At 37.8% G+C, this 25,617-nt stretch overlaps 2 protein-coding genes across 3 annotated transcripts in view; one reads left to right on the top strand and one right to left on the bottom strand.

Moving 5' to 3' along the window:
• The window catches only part of CEP152 (centrosomal protein 152), an 85,670-nt gene extending 73,215 nt beyond the window's left edge, over positions 1 to 12,455 (bottom strand). For both annotated transcript variants that reach the window (XM_063091771.1, XM_063091772.1), the window contains exons 1-5: positions 12,369 to 12,455; positions 3,469 to 3,572; positions 3,179 to 3,251; positions 2,813 to 3,100; positions 1,481 to 1,646 (exon numbers count right to left, since the gene is read on the bottom strand). In XM_063091771.1, coding sequence (XP_062947841.1) covers positions 1,481 to 1,646; positions 2,813 to 3,100; positions 3,179 to 3,251; positions 3,469 to 3,572; positions 12,369 to 12,455 — 718 coding nt within the window. The remainder of the gene's footprint in view (positions 1 to 1,480; positions 1,647 to 2,812; positions 3,101 to 3,178; positions 3,252 to 3,468; positions 3,573 to 12,368) is intronic.
• Positions 12,456 to 17,360: 4,905 nt separating this feature from the next.
• Positions 17,361 to 21,926, top strand: LOC134372612 (heterogeneous nuclear ribonucleoprotein A1-like). Its single transcript, XM_063090057.1, has 3 exons — positions 17,361 to 17,454; positions 17,715 to 18,084; positions 20,743 to 21,926. Exons 1-3 carry the CDS (start codon positions 17,361 to 17,363, stop codon positions 21,614 to 21,616), a joined length of 1,338 nt encoding a protein of 445 aa, XP_062946127.1. The 3' UTR covers positions 21,617 to 21,926.
• Positions 21,927 to 25,617: the final 3,691 nt, after the last annotated feature.

Raw genomic sequence — 25,617 nt, 5'->3', positions numbered from 1 at the left:
TAATCCCTAAATTTGGCACTACCATTAAGTTACTTAATTAACTTCAAAATGTCAAATTTAGGCAAATGTGTAACTGACTTAAAAAATAAATCAACTTGTAAATTGCTGATTGTTAAGAAAAGTGATAAAAGGTTACATGTGCAGAAAGACCAGGAGATAAAAACGTTAACTGAATATGGGAGAACTGAAAGAGTGAACACCAAGGAGATGTCAGGTCACTGTTGTGATGCTGTTTACTCAACCTAAAACCAGTAATGCCATACATGATGTCCACTTCTTCACTGCACAAACACTTATGAACAAAGACAGGCCACCCCCTATTTGCTATTGATGCCTTCAGGGGACAGGGAATTCTGGGCCTCCCCCATAACTATCCTGTGGCCCCAGCATATGATGGAAGCAATGCTATGAAGCCCTGGCACACAAGCCCAGTTTTTTCTTTGGCCTAGCCCAGGTAACACAGAATTTCCAGTATGACTTTTTTCCTACTAATAAAAGTGAAACAAAACAAAACAAAACAACTCACTATCACACTTAAGAATCACACTAGCTCATCAAAATGCACAACAATTAAACATCCTTTAATATGCCAGGGAGTATAACAATAAAAGTTAAACACACAAAAACACTAATTCAGGATAGTCACTGAATTTTTTGTTTTTGCTTTTTCTGGCTTCTTTTGAAACCAGTGTTTCATCTCAAAATTCTCTAGTAGCTATAAGCACTTTTCTCATTCTTATGTTTATATACATACTATACAAAAAAAACCTTTAATCAAGTGCCACATGACTGAGCCTGACATCTAAGTCTAATTTTAAATATAGAGTAATTATTACACCAAAACTGTACAAATTTTTTTAAAAAGTAAGATAATGGTTGATTTATTAAATTACATTTCTATATAATGAAAAACCTGAAATTGAAGAGAAAACTATATTTTATCTTCCAAATTAGACTTTAGTAAGACAAACATAAAGCTTACAAAAATATAAAACGAGAATGACTGAAATACATAGTTGAGAAGAATTTCTTTGAACTTTTTATTATGGAAAATTTCAAATATGAGAATACTTCAAAAGGTTTGTGGAAAAATGGAATTAAAAGACAATATGAATCTTTCCATGAATTTTTTCAAGACTTCTCATATATAGAAAGTTCAGAGAAAAACACAATGAATCCCCAAGAACTCATCTCCCAGATTCAACAATTGTGAACTCATGGCCAGTTTTGCTTCCTCTATACTGCCACCCAACATTACCCCCCAGCAACATACTATTTTGAAGTAAATCCTAGACTTCATATCAGTTTATTCATAAACACTTTGGTATATATTTCTAAAAATAAGGGCTCTGAAATACCAGACATAATTTTATTGTCATACTTAAAAAAACAATAATTCTTCAATGTGCCCAAATATCCATTCAGTGTTCAAAATTCCCCAATTACGTTATTAAAAAATAAATATAGACTTGATACCTACTTCCATTAGCTCCTAAAAATTGTTGTTGCAGGCCTTCAAATGTGTCACTTCCTGCTATCTCCTGGGCTGGTGAGCCATTATTCTGGGCAGAAGACTGATAAGGTTTATATGTCACTTTATATGGTTCCAAAGCTTGACAACTGGGACCTTGTGCTGAACCAAATTGCTATTACAAGATGACAAACGAAATTGACAATTAGCATTTGGCCTTTTCTTCCAAAATTATCTGAATTTGACACCTTAATTTTATTTTACAGATCTTAATTGTTGTATAAGTATAAATTTTATATATACATCTTTGCTCAAAAATAGCATTTATTGTTATTTAACACTGTTAATGGAAAGTCTATAATATATCAGTTACAGATACCTTAATTGTACTTTTGAGCATATAATGTAGCAAATTTCATAAATAAAACTAGAGAATTTCAATGAGATTGCATATAAATATTTTATTACAAATGATACAGATGATGTGAACATCTTGGAAACATAAAAATGCTCATGCTCAATAACAAGAACATGTGATACAATACCTCATATGTAATAAATATTCAATAACTTTTGTGGAATAAATAACACTCTACAGAGATAGAATTAAGAGAAAATAACCACCTTAAAAGAACCAAAAAATCATCTTGTCACTGGGTGACAGAATATCTATTGGAAATACGATGCATTTGTTGTCATTAAGAAATTCAAATTAGCAACTGTCTCCTGAGGTCTTACTTCATATTAAATTCTCCCACAGTAAAAACAAGGTGCATTTTTTACCTTAACATTCATCCTGTCTACTGTTATATCACCATATATCAGCTTTGAAGTGTCTGACCTAAAATTTGTAAAAGTGTCTGAACTAAAACAGGTATCAGCTTTGAAGTGTCTGACCTAAAATTTGTTATAAGAGCGTTAAACAAGAAAACTGAGTAAACTAAATGCTCTCATCTACGTAGAATTACTGCTTTAAAAACTATACCAAGATACCTGAACATAATGTCTCATTGAAGCACAGTGAAGTGGTAAAAGCCAGAACCAGCAGTAAATGAGGACAGTTATTCTTTGGCAGACTTAACTTTCTAGGTTAAAATAAGTGTTTCCACAAAGCCTCTATTTTAAACTTCTGACTTAAGATCGTGGTTGTACTAGACAGTAAACAGAAAACAGCCTGACTAATTGAGCAAGAACCTGAATAAGTGCACTCCCAAAAATTTTTGTAGTTAAAATAAATCATCTTACCATTGCACTTACATACCTTTCTTACACACACACATACATCATGCAAAGGCATGTGCACATATGCACACATTCTTGAAAGTCAAGTTCTTGCAATACCTGAAAATGGTTCCTTTGAGAATCCGAAAATGTAATTGCATTGGTTGGTTGGTTATTAAATTCCTGCTTCTGACCATTGGTATATGGCCTGAAGTTTTCAGGAAGGTGATATAAATCAGTCTGTTCACAAATGTGAGGAGGACTTGGAGGACTATAACCACTTCCGCCTTCATCTCCTCCTTCTTCAAGATGGTACCCAGGATACCGGTCTTCAGTTTTACTTCGATTTTCTTCCCAGCCATTGCCACATTTCTCTCCAACATAGAAACCCTTTAGTTCATTATAGTCCTATTAGATAACAAGAGTAAAACAAAAGCACTAAGATCTATTCCCACCCACAAAGTCATCATCACCCCACATACTTACATTTACACTTTGAGATTTGGGCAGCACTTGATGCTCTTTCCAGTTCATCTCCGATTGCTCAGAATGATGTGCTCTTGAGGAAAAGCAATAGTTTAGATTTAAAGCCTACCACTTCTTTGGACACAGATTACACAAAGAATCCCAAGATTTTAAACTCCAACCCTCACCCAAAATTTTAAGAACCAGTCTACAGTTTTATAATCACGTATATTATTATTACCTGCAGAAAATCAAAAGAAAAAGACTTATAGAAGAGCAACAGATAATTGACAGTGATGTCAGATCCTTACTCTTCCTCTACGCCATCCTCGCTGCTGTCTGAATAGTGGAGCTCGGGAGAGGAGAGGTCATCATCCAGCATATCATGAGGAAGGTCTGTGAGTAACTGCTGCAACTGAGTCAGAAAAGCCAGCATCAATATCACACCAACTGAAATACAAGACGCCAAACCAAGGCTGCCTTGGAACAAGTGATTTTTAACTGTAGAAGTCAAAAAAGGTCCTAATTCCTCCAGTAAATTAATTTCCTAAACTTCACATGAATTACGTTTATAATTTCACTTGGGAAAAGGGGAATTGCTATTATTAGGCTTTTTTTTCCTGCAAAGGTCTCGGATTTAAATACACATACATTGCAACAGAGCTGAAAAAACTTCTTTATGGAAACAGCAAGTCACAAAAGCACAATCTTTGTATTACGTTATCACAGAGCAGACTCGATTCTCAGAATCCTGTTTTACCACTTGACAATCAGTCATCCCATGGGGAATCTAAGTAGCCAGATGGACTTTGCCCAGGTGATGAGAACAGCAGCAGCAGCAGGTGGCCTAGAAGCCCTTAAAAGCTCTGATAATAGGATAGAAAGCCCTTGGGTAGCAACTAATTAGTAGACAGCCCTCTGATTCCAATGATGAAAAGATATATAATACTCTGCTCCTATAGAACATTTGAGTAAAAGGAGAGTTGAAAGATTCAGTTTTCTACAGATAGCACACTGAAAAACATAACACTAAAACTGACATAAACAATTTGACTTTGCACTCTGATTTTTCTCTAGAAAAATCATGTTTTTAGCATTCTGCCTAAATAAATAGATAAAAGTAATGAATATTCAAATTTCAAGATAAACTGATAAAGAGATGAATAACTCACCTGATTTGCTCTGAATTTTAATAATCTATCCGCAATTGTCTTTGTTCAAATCCCAATATAAAGTGTCTTAAAATTTGTAACAATCAGAAGATTCAAATATTATTTTACTAGTTTGTAGGGAGATAGCTCACAATAACTTATCTTTAAAAAACTAAGCACCAATTTAATTAACAAGTTGACTAAGTCCCTCCAACGTACATAAACCAATCCCATAAAATTATGAAGTTTAAAGACTTCAATACTCTGTAAAATCTTGGAGAAAAAAACTGAGATGCTCCTTAGTTTTTTTGGCAGCTTTTTTTCTTTTTTCACTTTCTCTGTCATTGGTATTTTTTAAAAAATAGAGTGTAGCTATAAAATACATGTGAGTATCATGTTTAGAACTAAAAAAAAAGTTTCTTAAACAAAATACATATGATAAAAGTTAAAAAGACATATTCTAAGAAAGGTCTGAAAAGAATGCCTCAAATTGTTAACTTGGAGTTTTGGTGAAATAAAATTTGGGAATGGTAATGGAGTATGTGAGGTAGAGAGGAAGAAAACTTCCTGTTCCCATATGTATTTCTGATACTCACTGGATTAAAAAAGAATTCTCTCAATCCACCTGGCTCTTTAAAGATGTAAAGATGAAACAAAAGATATTCCCTCCAGTGAAAAATTATCCTCATCCCTAAATCTGTTTGATGCTAATATTAACAACCAAGGCCTTGATTCATTGCCCACCTGCTCAGGCAGGGTGGTTGAAAGTCATTTTGAGAATTAGTCATATTAGAGTTGACTCAAAGATGCAATGAACAAGAAACACAAAAGAAACAATACTAAAAACAAAACTGAACGCATCAACATAGTATACTACGTGCCTCAAGAGAAAGATAGCAAAGCAATTCTACAAAGACACAAAATGCACTAGGAAAAAAAAAATCACATCTATGAAGTCTTTCTTTTAAAAGTAGTCTGTGATTATGCCTTACTGCTTTAAGGAAAAAAACTACTTCACACATTACACAGAGAAAAATAATAACAAAATAAATAATTTTTATTTACAGCAAATAAAGACTCCTGAACAGAAAGAATATTTTCTTCTAAACCTTCAGTGATGTTCAAGTACATAGGCTTATTATTTGGGGGAAACTTGACAGGGACATCTGAACAGTGCATTTCCCTCCCCCTTCCCAAAGACAGAAAAAAACTACCCAATAATTAAGCAATTATTGTAACTTTCTTTGTGACACCACAAAATTAACAAAATTGGCATCCACAGGGGAAAATTAATTGGAGCATAAGCAATCAGCTAATCAAAATGTTTCTGAATTCATAGGTAAACTTATCAACTTCCAAATCATCCCTATAGTATTTAGAGTCTTATAAGGTATTTTACATATATACTAACATTTTTAAATAGTTTTATTCACCTTCAAAAAATTTCTCCATCAAGTTCTTTGGCATAGCTGGTTCATATTCTTTGGTGCTATAACTTTCAGGGCAGAGAGAAGCTAAATGAGGTGAAGTATCCTAATAAGGCCATTCAGGAACAAAATCCCACCCCCAACATTTCCATTTCCCGGGATCAAAGTGTTCCTTCCTCATATACACTGTCAAATAGATTTTGCTTTTGGTCATTGAACCTTGTACCATAAAATACAAAATTGCCTTATCAACTTGCACATGTTACCAAACAGAATTTTAGAAACTATACGTTTTCCTTACTAAAGATTATCAACTTTCAAATACAGATCTAAGGACAGAGATAATAACCCTCACAAATGACAATATTTAATCCCAATCATTAATTTCAAATTCATCAGACTGTTTTTTGGGTGCAAGCAGCAATCTTCTCAGTGAGACATTATTTGTGTATCAACTAAGTTTAAAAATTTAGAAGATACCTTCCCTAGAAAAAAGATAATTTGCCATTGTAAAGGCTTGTATTGAAATAAATTCTCAATCATTCTATAAAGTCCTCTCCCTTTACTACTTCACTTTTCTTTCCTAGAAAGAAAAAAAAGGGTGGAGGGGGGCATTTTACTCAAAGAACTTCATCAACAAAACACTTTACAATGATCCATGTAGAACATACAGAAAGCTTATGTTCTGGGGAGAGTATAAAACAGAAAACGTGTAAACCTTTTGTTAGAATTTTCAACTGAAATTAACTAAACAGACTGTCTTCAGAGACTATAATCCCCGATATTCATGAAAGCAAGAGTTCTCAAGTTACAAGCCACATAATATATCTTCTCCCAAGAGAAAAGCAGCAAATGGAGTAGCCAACAGTCATATTCCCTTTGAACAGGTTACCACTTAAGTACACTCCTTAAAAGATTCTGGTATTTTAAAATAGAAATTATTAAATAATGCTTTCATGGTTATACACTGTGGAGAATACTATAAAAGCAAATGTATTTCACGGGGCCCAGTTTCTAAAACCCTGCAGTTTCAGGTTTAGCCTAACTTCTTAATATTAATTATAGAAATGTTAACCTCGCAAAAGACAGGAACTTTCCTCAGGCTAGGGTCTCTGATGTGGATGCAGAGTTGTGGCACAGCAAGGTTGCTGGCTCAAGGTCAGACAAGTTACTGATTGAACTGTAAAGATACTGAGAAATAGCTGTAGGGAGAGAGAATGTTTGCTAAGATCAAGCTTTTGTTGATGGATCGACTTAACCTTTTGAAGACTGCATTATGGAGTGTCACTTTGTTTATTTAAATGATGTTACTAGTTTTCCTCTGTTAGCCATAATTCTGCCGATATCCTTTTGTCTTTGTAATGGTTAAATCAACTGAATTTTCTTGTAAAACTGCCTTGTCTTTACAATAGAAGGGAGAGGCTAAGTTTGGAAGTGGCTGCCACATTCAGCTTTGCCCCTCGTAATGAGGAAATTACTGAAGTGCAGTCTGTCTGGGCCTCAATGCATACACAGTGCTTGAGTATTCACGTAATTCTTTTCTTCGTATCCATTACACAGGGAAAAGAGGTGTAACAATACACTAAGCAGAATCTTTATTTTCACCTAAGAACCAAGCTAAAAACATATTTGAAAAGGTCCAATATGGGATCGATAAAGGGCCAAAATAACTTAGCAGCTACAGTTTTAGTTTATGAATTACGCTATGTTCAGACTGTGAAAAAAAATCCATTTCATTAGTTAAAACTAAATTTCATATTGTTAGCAGGGAATACCTTGTCTAGGTTGCCACATATCTGAAAAAGAAATATGGCGACACTTATTAGACAAGTATCGGCTGCACTACAAATGATCCTTAAAAGAATGTCGGCCTGGAACGAATACCGGAGTTCCTGTAAACCAAGACTTTCCTTTTAACGGTGAGCAAACAAAGGCCCACAGAAGGTAACGGGTAAGCCCATGAAAAGTGAGTTACACAGTCCCAGAGCTGGCACCAGAGCCTGAATCTCCTCATTCCCACTCTCCTCTTTCCTTTTACGTGACATTCAGTCTATCAGTGGAAGACACTTACTGTTTGCATATAATCAAGCTTCAGTCCTGCCAGCAAGCGTTCAATGTCTTTGCTCCAATCATGATAATCCCTAAAAAATACCTTTGTTCCAATCATGATAATCCCTAAAAAATACCTTTGCTCCAATCATGATAATCCCTAAAAAATACCTGTATAGTAGGGGGAAAACTCACAAGGCACTATCCAGATAAAGTATAAGAAATGGCTAAAGAAAAACATCAGAGAAAAATATAACGTGAAGACTCAACCACTTGTTTCTTCGATTTTCTTGGGGGATGACAAGAAAATTCCACTGAATAAGTCAAATAATATAAAATGTAAATAAATACTAGCTTTACAACTCCCTCTAGTGGAGACAAAATATCAAAATGTTTCCATAATTACATCAAACAAGGCACGTAATAAGTGGAAGAAAGGCTATGCAATAGCCTTACCTCTAAAACACATGATTCTAAGCTCAATGGAGGTTTATGATTCTTCTAGAGAATTAACAATACAAAAACCAAGAAGAAAAAAAAATGAGAGGCCCAAATCCGTACTGCCAGGTGCAAGTTTCTGTCTGCCATCTGTTACTCAAAACACCTGCCAAGAGCATTTTCCAATATATCATCACTAAATGAACCATTATAAGCAAGTATAATCTTGATAGCACAGATAATCAAGTATTTCTGTCCCAAACCAACAGCTGAAGAATATATACATACATACACAGATAATTTTACCAATGAGAACCAAGCAATAATCACAGAGCTACTTCTGATGATGCTGCAGAAAGTACATGTATATGCCAGCAGACTGGGAGATTCCCAAATGACAATAGCTTGTTATTATTGTGGATTTCCCAATAACTTAGAAGCTCATAGCAACCATTCTCACCACAAAAATAACAACGACTGTATATCTCTGTATATCTGACTATGAAATCACAAAGTATAGTGACTTTAGATGGAAAGTATTTTGTAAAGTCACATTTTTTTTTGTTACATTATGAATGAGTTAACAAATGAGTTTTGAATTCTTTTCTGAATCAGTTTTATAAGTAAAAGTTTGCCTGAAATACTTCAGATGAGTTCTACTTAGTAGCAAGGACAACTACCTCAGCAGCTCTCAAATGGTACAGCAAGCAAGTAATGTGCTCAGATAAGTTGTAATATGAGTTATGCTATTTGATTATTTGATATGAATTATCTGACATGAATATTAATTGACTTGATACCATATCTCCATAGTATTATTACCCTCACTCACTTGCACCCTAATCTGCTAAGAGTTGGAGTTTCATTTGAAATACTGTGAGAGGCCATGGTTTATGGAACTATCTGCTATACCGTGGCCCACAGTGTTCAGACTTTTACTAATGTACCATTAAGAATTGTAACAATTTAGAATTGATTATACTGCCTTACTTTTCTGCACAATTCTTGGAGGTTTTTTCAAACATGTGGGCCTATTCATGGCAGTCCATGGCTTGATATTCCATTGGTCTTAACGTTCTCTGAATATTGAATCACTTATTTACCAAATCCTTTCCTTTTCTGAAGATTAAATGCACTTTCTCCAACTGATCTTCAATGCAAACAATGGAGGGAATAGAAATGGAAAAGGCTAGATCATAACTGTAGAGGTGCTACTTAGGACAGCATGGAGATTGGAATTTGACTATAGCTTTTTCATTGAGTTATGGACAAATGTGGACAAAATCCCAACTGGCCCCAAAGCAACAAAATTAAACATAGCTTCGTAAAGCATGTTGTATTAGTAACTGGCCGTTCATACTAGAAGGTCACAATCAGGACTATCCTACCACTGACAGAGAGGCTCTCACAAATCTTTAGCAGAGTGGACTAAGTCAGATGCAGTGTGCTTAGTCAGTCCTATGGCACATCTTCGGGGATACAGACATTCCTCCTACATAAGTGAAGTGAATACAACGTGATTCACTTAGCAGAGAAAGCAATATGCGTTAGCCCGCTGTTAATAGTTGTAACCCAGCCGCGATCCCAAAGCTACCCACCAGGTGGGAAGGAAAAGACTACTCTTTTCTTTAATCTCTCAAGGCTGCGAACTGTTCTGTCATAGGCTTAGGGAGCCTGAGGAGGTTGAAAAGCCTTCCGGATATGCAAGCAAGTTTGTGTTTGATCAGCCCATTTATTTTCATTTGAAGTGAAAAAGTATACAAAGCTGAATTTTTATGAACAATTTTGAATTTTGTCACTGGAAATCTGAAACTCTCTAGCTTCTAATACCAATTTTTCCCCTCCAGCAATTATTTAAAAAAATTTTTTTAACATTTTTTTATTAATATGAGGTTTCTTAGGAATATAATCATAATCATAACATTAAGAGTCAAATTGGCTAAATATTCTTTTCTTCTACTGGGCTAGAAACACTGATTCTCTTATGTTTCATCTTTTAAGAGCTCCTTTTCCTCTGGAAATTCTCTTCCCCAGCATGCAATCTTTCAAAGAGGTGATCACAATGACTATTCTCTATATTATCTAGAATTAATCACCTTCTTAACCGATACCCCCTTTAAAATTTTCACCAAACAAATACACCCAGCAGTAAGTTCTCTCTAATATCCTACCCATCTCTCTAATATATTTCACAATGAAAAAATCACCTGTCAGATATTTTTTCTTCTTTACGATAGTGATTAATTCAACTGAACCCCTCAAGAATTACAGGGGCTAAATCCCAGCCAACTACCCAAAGCTGTCAGGGTCATGAAAACCTCATGCTGCAGGTTCACAAAGCAACAGAAAATTATCATCCCCATCCTTGCCAAAACAATTGTTGTGAGGGACTCTGCCAAAATCCAGAAGCCCTCTCTAGGGTCACAATATCAAATGCTCTCCGGGACCTGGCAGAAAATCTACAAGAGCAAAGTAGGTGGGTTTAAGTGTGTGAGCTGGTGTCTGACAAGTGGGGACTGTGGCCAGCTGAGAAAGGAAAGACATTGCTCAACTCCTGCAGCCTCCTGACAGCTGCAAATACAGGCCAGGTGTGGCCAGGACTTAAGATATTTCAAGATAAGCCAGAAACTCCAGAGTGCTACATGAAAATTTTCAATCTTTAAATACAGATTCAATTTTTTAAAAAACTATGCAACCAAACAATGCATGAGTATGGACAAAATCCAGTGAGCTGCCAGTTTTCTGTCTCAACCCTAACTCTACTCCAGCCACATGGGTAATGGTCAGTTGACCCTATTCCTTGTTTCCTGTTAATACTGATCCACAGTAACTATTTTAAAAATTACATATTAGAAAATAGGTCATATCCACAACAATCACAACAATTTCTTGAACTTCTTAAGACAAGTGAACAGATCTGATGTAGATGAGGGGGATGGGAGAGAGGGAGGGAGAAAGAGGAATGGGTAAAGGGACAGGAAAATCAACTACAATGTATATTGAGAAGTTAAAATAAAATTAATTAATTAATTAATTAAAAAGGAAAAAAAAAAAGAAAATGGGTCATGTCAAGCATAGTCTCAGAACAAAGGAAGCTTTTTATTGCAGTCAATAAAGAATTTTGATTCAAACTAAAACAAATCATAACAAGTAAATTGACTTCCACTAATAACACTACTACTGCAACTATATTACTGCTACCATTTACTGAACAGTTACTTTATGCCAAAAATTCTGCTAAACTCTTTACAGACAAATAATATGATCTCCTCTTACTCCTTTCTTCTCGTAATCTACTCACCATGCAGCAATCTGAAAGATTTTTCAAAAATAAGATCATATATCATTTCCCTTCTTAAAATCCTCCACTGGATTCCATCACTCTCAGAATAAAATACAAACATCTTATCATGACTTACCATGATCTGGACCCAGCCCACATTCTCACCTTACCTCCCCCACTCACCCCTTGCTCACACATTCCTGAATGCACAGCCTCAGACTATTCCACAGATACACAGTGTCTCTTCCCAACTTCCCAGATTTACATTCCTTGGTGTCTTGGCATAGAATGCTCTTGCTCAGTCTTCTGCATGGCTGGCTCCTTCTCATGAATCAAGTCTCAGCCCAAACAATGCCTCCTCCCTCACCACCCTATCCACTGCAGTCCCCTACCAATCACTTATATATCACCCTATTTTGCTTCCCTATCATTTATTACATTTATCAGTAATACATTATCACTAACTCAAAGTTCTTTATTCACTTGTTTACTTGTTTATTGTCTGCCTCCACTAGGATGTAAACTACCCAAAGCACCACAGCCATGTTCCAAGCACCTAGAAATTAGGCCTCTGCTTTCAAAGCCAACCATTACCTCCTAAATGAAAAGATCTTTAAGAATTCAACCATCTCTCTGATGGTATCATTCACAGTTGTGTTTTATCCTCTTCTCAAAAAAGGAAGCATTCCACTCATCTACCCTTTAGAAGTTCAAGTATCAATCAGGTTTCAGAGTTTTGGGTTTTTTTTTTTTTTTTTTTAAAGAATTATAAATCTCTTCAAAATGATACAAGATGATATCATTTTGATTAAGAAACAAAGTTGTAAGGATTGGGTTTAGGATCTGTTCTCTGAGTGACTTACCTCTTTCTCCCTTTCATAGTCTTCATTGTCATATTCTTCGTCTTCATTTTGTGTCTGTAGTGCCACACTGCCAAAGTCTAATGACATGGTTCTCCTGTGGGAACGAGATGATGTTTCTAAATATCCCATAAAATCTCCCCAGACCAAACTACATAAGAGGTGCCATACACAAAGTCAAAAGACAACAACTGGCTGGAAAAAAATATGTGTAACTCATGTATGACAGTATTCCAAACATAAAGAGAGTTCTTACAAATTAATTGTGATTCGTAGAAAATATATGTACAACAGCAATTCATAGAAAAGAAAAATGCAAATAGGTAATAAAACTATGAACAGACCTTTCTAGTGGTCTGAAAAGTGTAACTTTAAACATTAAGATTTTTGCCCACACAAAAAATATGATAATAATAATAGACTTAGAAGTATGCCAAAGATAAAAATCTTAAGACTAAGCTCAAACAAAATTTCAAACTTGATGTATCAAACATGGCACAGGTAGTACCCTCTATAATTTGTTTCATTCTTTGAATATCACAAATCCAAATTTCATTCTTCACAAAAAGAGAGCCCCTAAATCCTGAGTTAATGATTACTACCCAGAAACCATTTACAATCTGGTAAATTCCTAGAGCATACAACAAAAATATAAGTAAGTGTTAAATGTCCTGTTCTTAATCTTGATAAAATCAAGTTCTGGCTAAATAGTCAGGAGAAACAGAAGTGAAGGCTGTGAAGCTATACCACTGTAGGATCCACTTCCAAAAGCAACAGCTAGAGTTCCCTGGGGATCCGTCTCTGCTGGGGCAGAAGCAGCAACAGGAAATGGGTTTTCAACTACTTACAGTCCAAAGGATGCTGAAGATTTAAATTACCCTTAGGGATCCTGACACTACACACAAAATCTGCAGAATTTCAAAGCTCTGAACAATCTTGACCAAAAAAAAAGTAGGCAGGTGTCCTCAATTACCCGGCCTAATATTGCTCTCCATTCAGTCCACTGTTCGTGCCAGTAAAGTGCACTTTGATGGGAGCCTGAGCCACTACTCATGCACTACACCTTTTGGGTTCTAAAACATCACTAAATTGGAAGTAAAATAAGAGGCATAGAGACCCAGCAATCCAAATGCATTTTACCATAAAGAACATAGCCTCCTGGTATTAACAGTTAAGAAATATTTCACAATCTTTTATGTAAGCTATTTAATCTGACGAAATGGACTATGAAAAGATAGTCCATTTCATCAGATCTAAGGCGCCCTTGATTGTATGACGCAGTTCCATTTCTACCACAGAGACGCAGCCCAATTAAATTATGACGCATTAATTTTAAAATGCAGCCTATCTTGTAGATGTTAAAATGAGAAAAGAAAATGTGCATGTTTGAATACATAAATACGGTATTGCAGATTAAAACAAATTACTAATTGCAGTGCTGAAAATCCTCCTATGTCAAGTTTTGGTTTTTGTTTTCAAGGACTGAATTACGTTTTTTGGCCAAGTTCTAATTTGCAGTCCACCTTCTAATGCCTTCCTCTCTGATTCCTGCACCCAGCCCATCCCTTTCAACTCATATCAACTCAAATTCCTCACATCAACTTAAACTCTTTCAGCCTCTGCTCCTTAGAACAGACCTACTCCTTTCTACTCTTGTGCCGGGGCTAAAGGGAGAAGGGACATGGACACTCTTTCACTGAGAGGGAAAATAAATAAGCTCAGGGAGTCTAAATCCTTGTCTCTACCTAGCACCTACAAGAATCCTCTTATACAACAGCATAGGATGAAGATCTGAACACTGTAAAGAGCCTATAATATAGCCAAAATGGTGAGAGGGGAAAAAACACAAAATCACTTACCTGGAGTTTTTTTCACTACTGCAAAGTGGACTTGATAGTCTACAGAATATACAGAATATGAAAATACTAGCCTATTTAAATCCCATCTCCTTAAGAGATAAGATTAAGCTGGACTTTAAAGACATCTCTGAATCCTCCTGGCAGAAAAAAATCTTCTCTGTTTCTGAATTCTTACTGTGTTCTCCACTTCTTCTTGCATTTAACTACAAATACAAGACAGAGTATAGAATTTGGGTTAATTTCTCCTTTACTAGGTAAACGAAGAGAGGTTTTTTCCCCTGGATCCTTCATTAACCTGCCATCAGTTGATGTTAAATATTTAAAAAGAACATTAAGATTTATAAGAGCCTATTCCTAAATATAGCTATTTTAAATAAAGAATTACTTTTTCTTAGAGAATAATCAACTCTATAAAGTGTTTTTGTTTTTAAGTGAAGAGAATGTAAAAGACTAAATTGTATTTTAAATGGCATTTTAAACCAAAACCATGTCATTAAAGAAGATATCTGAAAATACCTGAAAAGACCAGAATCTGCCCCACTGGGGAAGAAAGGGCATAAATAAGTTTTTCTTCAGAAAATTGCAAACTACCGGAGACCTTAAGAAACAATTTTAGGAATGAAGGGAAATCTGATCAATTTACTGTGGTTAAAAAAAAATTGTTTTTTAAGGTGAAAAAGGGTAATTAGTATTTTAACTGAGATTTAAAATAAAAACGAATGCTTTTCTTTAACTTATTAATCACCACTAAGTACCACTGCTATTAGAGACTTTACTGTAATATTCAGAATAGAAGAGACTGCTTTTAAAAAAAATTAGCAAGATAGTAAATCCAGAAGACATAAAGGAAAAGCTTAATGGAATCTTAAGCACAAAACATTAAATTAGTATAAGGCGAAATACATCGTTAATAAGTCAAATATTATGTATGGAAAAATACATAACAAAGTCGCAAGATAAAATAATAAATGAGTAAAATATTTGCAAAACACATGACAAAGTCGCAATATACAATTCTCACAAAGAAATGAGAAAAAGACAACCCAATTTTAAAATGGGCAACTGACATGACAATTCTTTTGAAAAAGAAATGTAAATACTCAATTAATTTGAAAAGGTGCTTAACTCATGAAGTATTCAAAGTGTCATTTATACAACAAAATGCAATTTTCAACCACTAGATTGGAAAAAAAAAAAAACTTGATAACACTAGTGGTGGCTATTTTGTATTTTGTGTGGCTGTGAATTGCTGGTAAAATATGAACTGCTAAAACCATCTCCAAAACTATCAATATCAATATACTGATCAATAAACATTTTCCCTAGTAAAATTACTTTTGAGTTAATCTGGCAATACTATGCCATTAATAAAAATAATAAAATATTTCTGTATTTATTGACTCAGAGGGCTGACCATTTAAAAAATCAAGAAGCAGAATAAGAACACAAGTATACTGTTTTTAAAAATAGCAGTGTAGTTAAGACTTTCTTCTTAGATATGTAACTTTTTCTGAACCCATTAAGAAGACTATAAAAGGTATGTCCATCTGTTACACTCAGATCAGACAATGCTCTGTCCCAGCACTCATTTTGTTGTCCCTGGTTATTTTTCCTTTGCCCTCACTGCAACAAGACCAATGGATGTTCAGATGGACAAAAGATTACACAGCAAAAGTAGCACTATTTTTGCCTCATCTAATTAACTATAAGTACCCTGAAGGAAGAATGTATCTGCTCCCTTGTACATGGTAGGTACACAACAAATACTTGATGAGTGAAATAATATATGCATGTTACCCTATAGGCATTCATTATTTCAATAAAATTTTATTGAACACCTACTGTGGGCCAATTTACATCCTACATGCATCTAAAACATGCAACCAGCCATGAACAGCCCATAGTGTCTTAGAGAGACAATGACATAAACTAACAGTTACAATGATACATTGTAACAAATTCTGTAGAGGAGAAAAGTACAAAGCACAAATTAATTTTGCCTAAGAAGAAAGAAAGCCTTAGAGAAGTTTCACAGAAAGAAGAGCTTTTAGATTAGAAATAGATCTTAAAGGACACAATATAGTTATAAGTCCCTAAAGAATGAGGGCACTCCCAACAACCTGGGCTCAATTCTGGCTCTTCTATTCATCAGCTGTGCAACCTTGAACAAATGGTTTCCATTTCTGCACTGATGAAATGGTAGTAAAAACAGTATCTATCTCAAAGACTGGTTATGAGGATTCGCAAGATAACCCACATAAAGTGCTTAGCACTGTGTACCAGTCAATACATTTTAGTTTTATTACTATTATGACATTACTGATAAATAGGAGTCTGATAAATACAAAAGAGGTTACAAGAACAAAGAGTATTCAGTGTATCTTAGACAAAGTGAACGTGGAGCCTGTGAGAAACCTTGCTTCAAATAATGTAACCTCCTCTAGAATGAAAATGCCACTCCCTTCAAGATGCCCTTCCCAATTCTGTTCTCCCTTGGAATTAGTCATTTATTTGCACTTTCAGACTCTATTTCTTATGCTGATCATATGGTTTCAACTTCAGCCTCTCTCAGTTGAGGGCATTCGCTATCTTGAGAGTGCTCGCTCATTATGTAGGTATAGGGTGACATTCAGCTTAAATCAGACTCAAGTCCATGACTACAAGATGAAAAGAGTTAAGTACCACAAAGGTGGTTTATAAGAACGGCCCTGCGAATCAGGAAATTCTTCTTGCTTACATCCTAGCTTCCCTTCTACAGTGGAAACAGCCAGAACACACTAGCCTGTTTTTGACCTACAACTCTGGCTGAGGAGGCCTATTCATTCATTCAACAATTTATCAAGCACTGCTCAAGATTACAGAGTTTAGCAGGACATTATGGAGGGGGTTAAAATAGACATATAAACAAATGATGACAACCTCTTGTGATCAGTGCTAATGACAGCAGCTTGGACAAATCGATTCAAGGTGCCCAGGGGATGAAGCGAGTAATGCAAAAACACAGTAAGCGCCCACAGGCTGAACGAATGTATCAATGAATGGCCTTGCATAAATGAATGACCTTACCAAGGAACTCAGTTTGGCGTCACACACAGCACAACAGATACCACGAGACCAAAGCTGCACGAAGCCCAGGATGCCTGGGGCTACTGGCTTTGGGTGCCAGCGTCACTTGGGCTCGGTCAACACACGTGCACAGAGCACCCACTATGAGGCAGGCGTGGCGTCGGGTGACCGCAGCAGGGATCCCTAGGGTAGGGTCTCGGGGCGACCCCAGCAGGCTGGAGAAGAGACGAGAAGGGCTTCCCAGGCGTTACTTCTAATTAGGTCCCTGGGGGAATGAAGAGGTCTCCATGACACTTCAAAGTTAAAAGCTGAACCCAGCAAGCCGCGGGAAGTCCACCACTGCGGGTTTGGGGGAGGGGGTGGGTCAGCGCTCCGGGAAGCTTCGCCCAGGATGCTGAGGACCCCGCAACTCCTCTAACCCCAGCCCCAAGCTTAGCTGCGAAGCAGAACTCACCGCAGGACACGGACGCTGTCGCCGCGGGAAACTCTAGCCCCCACCGAAGACCAACTTCTAGCAAACCCCCTTACCCGGGCCCTAATCCACTAGGTCCTTCCTGGTCACAATCAAACACCGGAGCCCGGGCCCTTGAGAAGCAATCGTCTCCTACAATCGCTGGCCAGAAGCTCGCCTGGTGGGCGGGGCCGTGCCCGCTAGGGGCGGGGCGAGGAGGCGGAAGTCCCCGCCCTCCTGAAGCTTGGTTGAGAAGTAGGCCCGCAGTTGCAAATGTAAGGCTGTTTGAAAGCCGGCGCCACCGGTGGCGGGAAGCTCCCCCTATGCGCCCATTGGTGGATTCGTGAGCCAATTACGAAAGGGTTGACCCTGGAGTGAGCGGGCTTATCGGTTGCCTAGAGACGCCGAAGCACCTCCCCTGCTATCTGAGGCTAGGATGGACCTGCCTTGCAGGGTCCCCTTGCCCCTTGGTGCAGAAGGAGACTGGAGCGGTGACTCGTGCCCCCCGCACATTCCACTCCTAAACTTACCCGGTTCTCTGCTGCAGCACTTAGAATCCCTCCGTTCCCCCACCGAACTGTTGCCCTGGAGGTTTCTGCATTTGCCCTTCTTGTTCTCTAGGGCGCCTGCTTCCCCATCACCTAACAGCCTTAGATGTTGTCTTGCTTTGTCTTCTAGCTTACTCGTTCCCGCCTTGCTTAAATTTGTATTTCTTTCGTTACTGATAAGGCGGCACATTTTCCCACATATCTATTCACTACTTAATTTCCTCAAGGGTGATGTTCTTGTCAGTTAGGTATATGGTAACCTGTCCTTTAATACAGCACGACCCAGTCTCCAGGAAAGCCTGGTACTGTATCTACCTTCTCTGGTTAAAAGGATTCCAGTGAATATCAAGGAGTTAGTTGCAGCAGGTCCACATATCCTTTTATCCCTTTGCCATGTGTACTCGTATGGAGTAAAATGGTTGTTTAAAGGCTCCTCATAATCTGGCTAGTTTTCCTTTACTACCTCACTATCCCAACCTGTGATGCCTACACTGACCCCTGTAACCCTGTCAACTAGCACAGGGTCTGGCACATAATCGGTGCTCATCCCATAGTAATGGAACAAATTAAATCACGGGCTGAGATACCAATGTTCCCAGAGTGCTTCTTTTTTTTCCCCCTGCTCAAGCTGTTTCTTTCTCAAAAGCAAAAAAGAAAAAGCTGTTTCTGCTCAAGGTGTTTCAGCTCAAGGTGTTTCAAGATGTATATCCCTACCTTCTCTCCACCTACTCAGTCTTCAAGATAGATGAGCACCTCCTTTGAAGCCTTTCATGACACCCTCCCTGGCTTGGCAGAAATAATCTTTCCCACCTCCGTACACAGTGTACGTATCCTATTATCATTCTTATATTATAATTAGTTGTGTGTCTGTACAAATGTGAATATCTTGAAGTACTCACTTTGCTTCTTGGGCATCTAGCATGCTTCATGGCCCCTGGTAGGCACTCAAAACAATTGTGTTAAATTGTGTTAAGTAAGTAAATGAAATAATGAGCAAATAAATGAGGATTTGGGAGGGCCAGAAAAAGCAAATAAAAGGCATTCAGGTAAATAGCATTTGTTAAACTTGAGCCAAAGTATCTGTTTGTTAGTAAAAACCGGACTTAGGCACTTTTCACATCCCACTGAAGTCCATTGGCAAACTGTAGTGTCCTGGGATGAGGATTATGATGGAATGCTCTAGCAAGAATGCTAAGTGATCCCTGCCCACACATAATTGCTTCTTAGAAAGATAAGAGCACAAAAGATGTAAGGGGAAAAGCACATGACAAGGCAGTGTTGATAATCCCTTACACAGTGCTTTACAGTTTGGTAAGTTCATTCACAAGCATTATCTCATTTGGTCCTCACAACAACCCTGTGGGGGGCCAGGACAGGTATTACCCCCATTTTACAGTTGAAGAAACTTACATAAAAAAATAAGTGACTTGTCCAGGGCTACGCAGCGAATACGAGACACACAGAATTTGAACCCGTCTTTTATCTCCAAATCCAAAGCTTATCACCACATACAAAATATTTTAGTACATAAAATATAGCACATAAGTGACAAAAGATGCAGAATAAAGAAGAAATCAGAGCCTTCCCACCTCTAAAAATAGATTTGAATGAAGTTATGGATATATTATAATCAACAAAATTTTCTTTGATTTCCTATCCTGTTTAAGTCCTGGCCTACATGCTTGAATGTAAAGCGTAGGGCAAGACCCCCATCCTCAAGGTAGCAACACTCTGTTTGGGGTGCAAGATGCTTATATAGAAAGACTAATGATAACACATACACCAAAAAGTTTAGTGTATAAGTCAAATAGGCAATTATTATGCGACAAGTGAACATCCAAAGAAGGATCCATCAGGAAAGGATCCAAGAGGAAAAGGAGAGAGTTCAACAGGCAGGTTGATTAGCATGAGTGAGTGCAATGTGAATACCAGACCAGCAAAAGTGAAGGATTCTTGTGTTTAGAGAAGGATTGGAGAAGTAGACAGTATGGAGATAGTTTATAGAAGAGCTTGAAGCCCAGAGAAATAGGAAAGGCATTCTACAGAGGTAAGGCATGGTGTGCACAAGAGATGAACTTAACACGTCCAGAGAAACACAAGCAAACAGAGGCATTCTGGGGTAATGAAGACAAGTATGGGGGATGAGGGGAAAGCTTCCAAAGATCTTGAATGCTGGACAGGAGATTATCTGTGGAATGTTGGGTTAATGTTTTTCTCACATTTTTTAAACAAACATACCTGTGAGCAGTGTGGGATGCTAACTTTACCTGATTTGTTTACATTTCAAGGAGAAATATCATGTTGTTGATGAGATGAGATCCCTCCCACTAACAAGCACTTACAAAGGTGGAGTTAAACCATCACTTCTCGCCCTTTCTGTTCATGGATGCTGCCGAGGAAGCATCGTTAAAGTCTTACCTCTGCCGTCATGTCTAAGTCAGAGTCTCCTAAAGAGCCCATTTTGAGCAGTGGGGAACACTCACGGACTGTGTGGTAATGAGAGATCCAAACACCAAGCGCTCCAGGGGCTTTGGGTTTGTCACATATGCCACTCTGGAGGAGGTGGATGCAGCCATGAATGCAAGGCCACACAAGGTGGATGGAAGAGTTGTAGAACCAAAGAGGGCTGTCTCAAGAGAGGGTTCTCAAAGACCAGGTGCCCACTTAACTGTGAAGAAGATCTTTGCTGGTGGTATTAAAGAAGACACCGAAGAACATGCCCTGAGAGATTACTTTGAACAGTGGGGGAAAATTGAAGTGATTGAAATCATGACTGACCAAGGCAGTGGCAAGAAGAGAGGCTTTGCTTTTGTAACCTTTGATGACCATGACTCTGTGGATAAGATTGTCATTCAGAAATACCATACTGTGAATGGCCACAACTGTGAAGTAAGGAAAGCCCTGTCAAAGCAAGAAATGGCTAGTGCTTCTTCCAGCCAAAGAGGTCGAAGTGGTTCTGGAAACTTTGGTGGTGGTCGTGGAGGTGGTTTTGGTGGGAATGACAACTTTGGTCGTGGAGGAAACTTCAGTGGTTGTGGTGGCTTTGGTGGCAGCCGTGGTGGTGGTGATGGATATGGTGGCAGTGGGGATGGCTATAATGGATTTGGTAATGATGGGAGCAATTTTGGAGGTGGTGGAAGCTACAATGATTTTGGCAGTTACAACAATCAGTCTTCAAATTTTGGACCCATGAAGGGAGGAAATTTTGGAGGCAGAAGCTCTGGCCCTTATGGTGGTGGAGGCCAATACTTTGCCAAACCACGAAACCAAGGTGGCTATGGTGGTTCCAGCAGCAGCAGTAGTTATGGCAGTGGCAGGAGGTTCTAACTAACTTCCAGGAAACAAAGCTTAGCAGGAGAGGAGAGCCAGAGAAGTGACAGGGAAGCTACAGGTTACAACAGATTTGTGAACTCAGCCAAGCACAGTGGTGGCAGGGCCTAGCTGCTACAAAGAAGACATGTTTTAGACAATACTCATGTGTATGGGAAAAAAAAACTGAGGACTGTATTTGTGACTAATTGTATAACAGGTTATTTTAGTTTCTGTTCTGTGGAAAGTGTAAAGCATTCCAACAAAGGCTTTTAATGTAGATTTTTTTTTTCTTTTTTTTTTGCACCCATGCTGTTGATTGCTAAATGTAATAGTCTGATCATGACGCTGAATAAATGTGTCTTTTAAAAAAAAAAAAAAAAAAAAAAAAACCATCACTTCTCCTTTTTCCCACCTTCTCTTTGGTGTCAAAGCTGTCAGGAGGTCAAAGCAATGCCATCACAAAACTGCTGTCCAAAGCAGTATCATCAAGGAGCGCTATCCTCAAAAGAGGACTGAACTTAGAGTAAGAAGACCCATGTTTAAGTTATAGCTCACCTACCTACTAGCTTCTGTCTACAGCAATTTATTTAACCCTCAAAAGCCTCAAAGTCTTTATCTGAAAATATCTACCTTTCAGGATGGTGGGAGATGAGATTATGTGAAAGCACTCTTACAATGTGGAAGCACTTGGGCTAGTCAGTTATCTCAGTTGGTTAGAGCACAGCCTTGTAACACCAAGATAATGGGATCGGATCCCCATACTGGCCAGCCACACACACAAAAAAAGAAATGTAGAAACACTTAAAGATTTAAAACATGTTGCTACATACTATGGCTTATTGGACTACAGTACACACTGGAGTCTTAGGTAGTGAGAAAAAGTCAAGAAGGTATAATTGCCACAACCCAAACACTAAGGCATTCTGGGAGTGGCTGTCACAGAAAGAGAAGGGTGGATGTGCACAGAAGGCAACAGGAGCTTATGGAATGGGACAAAAAAGGAGTCTATGTAAAGGATATGAGAACAGGACCAAAAAAAAGGAAGTGCTAGAGATGAAAAAAGGAGTCCTTGGAAAGAACTGAGGAAGATCAGACCATTATTTATAGTTCATTCAACAATGGTTTTTGAGTGTCTACTTTGTGCCAAGCACTGTTCTAAGGGCTCATTTAATATAGAAAAGGGTCAAAATGCCTGCCCTGCTCAAGCCTTTTCTCATAGAATCTGCTCCTTCTCACAGCTATTATGACCTCATCACCAACACCACCCCAGAACCTCCAGTCCTGGCCAATCATATTCCCTTCCCAGATAACTGAATAGGACTCCATAAAACAGAGTCAGTGGTAACAGTACAGAAGAAAAGCGGCATTATATAACACTTGTTCATATTTTACGTGAAATATGCTACCTCCCTATCTGTGTCATGTATATGGTGAAGCCGAGATTGAAGATCATGAACTTCTGCCACTCAAAATCAAGGATCAGGTGATGGGGGTCCGAGGGCATTGGCCTCACCCCTCTAATACCCACAACCAGCCCAGTGACAACAACCGAGCCACCACAGGAAGTGCCCCAGGTTCTAAGCTGGGACAGTGGGGGACCAAGGGCCTCAGCCACACCCCTCCAACCCAGGAATGACCACTGAGCCACCGCCAGAAGCCCCCTGGTATCCTGAGTCAGGGCGGTGGGGGGCCAAGGGCTTCAGCCACACCCCCCTTACATCTACATCCAACCCAGTAATGACCAAGCCACTGCCAGAAGCCCTCTGGTCTCCCCTGCAGGAATGAGGGGGGTGCCACATGCCTCAACCGCACCTCCCCTCCTTCCTCCTCCCACCCTATTTCCTTACCCCATCCCCTCTCTCCCTCTGCCCAACTGCTCTGCAACATCTTAGAATGTAAAAAAGTAATAATATTAATAAATAAATAAACTTAAAAAAATAATTCAATGACCAAAATCACACACACACACACACACACACACACACACACACACACAAAATCAAGGATCAGCCTGTTTCCTGCACTTTGAAAAAAACCTGACAGTTCAACTTTTTCTTGGATTCTGAAACTTAAAATACTGTTTGACTTGAGTTGATTGGGTCATGTAGAGGTCGAATAGGATCCCACCCCACCCTCCAAAGTTCATGTCTACCTTGAACCTCAGAATGTGACTTTATTTGGAAATAAGGTCTTTGCAGATGTAATTAGTTAATATGAGGTCATACTGGATTAGGGTGGGCTCTAAATCTTATAATCCACATCTTATAAATCTTATAAGGACTAGTCCTCTTATAGGAAGAGGGTTGGTCACAGAGAGATGCACAAGGAGAAGACAGCCAGGTGACGAAGGAGTCAGTGATTGGAGTTATGTTGCCACAAGCCAAGGAATACCTGGGGCCACCAGAAGCTGAAAGAGGCAAGGAAGGATTTTTCTCTAGAGCTTTCAGAGGGAGCATGGCCCTGCCAACAACTTCATTTCAGATTTCCAGCTTCCAGAACTCTGAGGGAATAAACTTCTTTGTTTTAAGCCACCTGGCTTGCGGTACTTTGTTACAGTAGCCCTGGGAAATTAATACAGGTGGGTTTATATTCCTAGCAACTGAATGTTTTTGATTAAGATACATTTGTAACAATAGATTATATTTGTCTAGATTCTGTTATTCTCCAAATATAGTCCATAGCTTACTGGTCTACCTCAAGGATCTTTCTGATGGGCCATAAAATGATATAAAACACAAGCTTTTTCTTTGGTTATCATGGGAAAATGACTTGCGAATTTATAGGTTTTTATTTTTATATACAACTAGGAAACTACCAAATAAGATATTAGGGGTTACTAATGTTTAGAATTTGTAAACTAAAATGAGGATACCGAGAATGATTATTCATCATTTCTATGTGCAATATTGCAAAGCCCACACTCATGCACATTTGATGATAATTAGAAATCCCACTATGGGGAGAAGAATGTTAATAGTGTCACTCCCCAGGATATCATGGTTTTTGAGAGCGTTATTCCTGCTTATTAGTTACTGTCTTTGCTTAATTTCATCAATATCTTAAGTTTGATGTAAGTTGTTTGGTTAACCCAACTCTATGTGTTAACTACTTTAAAATATTGACTTGCACTTTTCCTATAACTTCACTTTAAAATAATATACATGTTGAGGTTCAAGTCTTTATTACTAGTAATCTTTTACTAAAACAGTCAACTTACAATGCCTCTAAAATATCCTTGTTCTTTATGAAAATGTGCTGGCTATGAATTTGTTCTATTTAGATAACTCACAACATATTATCGAGGCAAGTGTAAAATAAGTTTTTTGTAAAATGTACAGTGTAGTATTTTGAAATATAAAAGCTTGTGAATAAGATCATGACCCTCTTGTAAAAATAAGTAAATAAACAATTCTGATTGTTCCTCTTCAGTTCTTTGTTGTCACTGAGTTCTTTTTTCCTACCAAAAGAAGGGGTGGGCAGGATAAAAAGTATGTGGAACAACAGGTCTTTTGCTTCTGTAAGGTCTTTGATCAAAAGAGTGTGACAGCCAACTGCCTAAATTTTATGTTTAGGATTTTCAATCATAATGAGATTTTTAATCAGAAAACCAGTAAAAGCTATCAGAAGAAGTGACGTTAACCATTTGATAAAGGTCTAGAGCTTCAAGAATTATATTTGCATGTGGAATGCAGACCCTTCCAAATGCCAAGAGATGCTTAGACCATTCCATTTCTGTTTCTTTAAACACTCAGTATATTAACAAAGAAAGTACCAAAACAAGATTATAAAATCAGTGTATATTTTAAATGCTTACATAATGCTTGTCATAATGCATATTGACAAAATACGACATAATATAAAGATACCATTCAAAATGAATTACAGAATGTATTAAAAATACTAATGCTTTTGAATGCTTAATATAGTACAGTCATGGGATACATGTTTAAAGTTGTTTGATGTACATGTGTCTTAGGTCAGGTTCCCAGAAGTGAACGTTGACATGGAAATTTAGA

The sequence above is a fragment of the Cynocephalus volans genome, chromosome 3 (assembly GCF_027409185.1).
Source record: "Cynocephalus volans isolate mCynVol1 chromosome 3, mCynVol1.pri, whole genome shotgun sequence".
In the NCBI taxonomy this organism is placed as follows: domain Eukaryota; kingdom Metazoa; phylum Chordata; class Mammalia; order Dermoptera; family Cynocephalidae; genus Cynocephalus; species Cynocephalus volans.
Note: the sequence above shows the minus strand (reverse complement) of the source record. Positions and strands in the feature narration are given on the sequence as shown.

Coding starts and splice junctions, on each gene's coding strand:
- LOC134372612 (XM_063090057.1), top strand. CDS start 17,361: ATGCCTGGGGCTACTGGCTTTGGGTGCCAGCGTCACTTGGGCTCGGTC. Junction 17,455..17,714: donor TGAGGCAGGCGTGGCGTCGG/GTGACCGCAGCA, acceptor CTCTAACCCCAG/CCCCAAGCTTAGCTGCGAAG. Junction 18,085..20,742: donor ATGCGCCCATTGGTGGATTC/GTGAGCCAATTA, acceptor AGTCTCCTAAAG/AGCCCATTTTGAGCAGTGGG.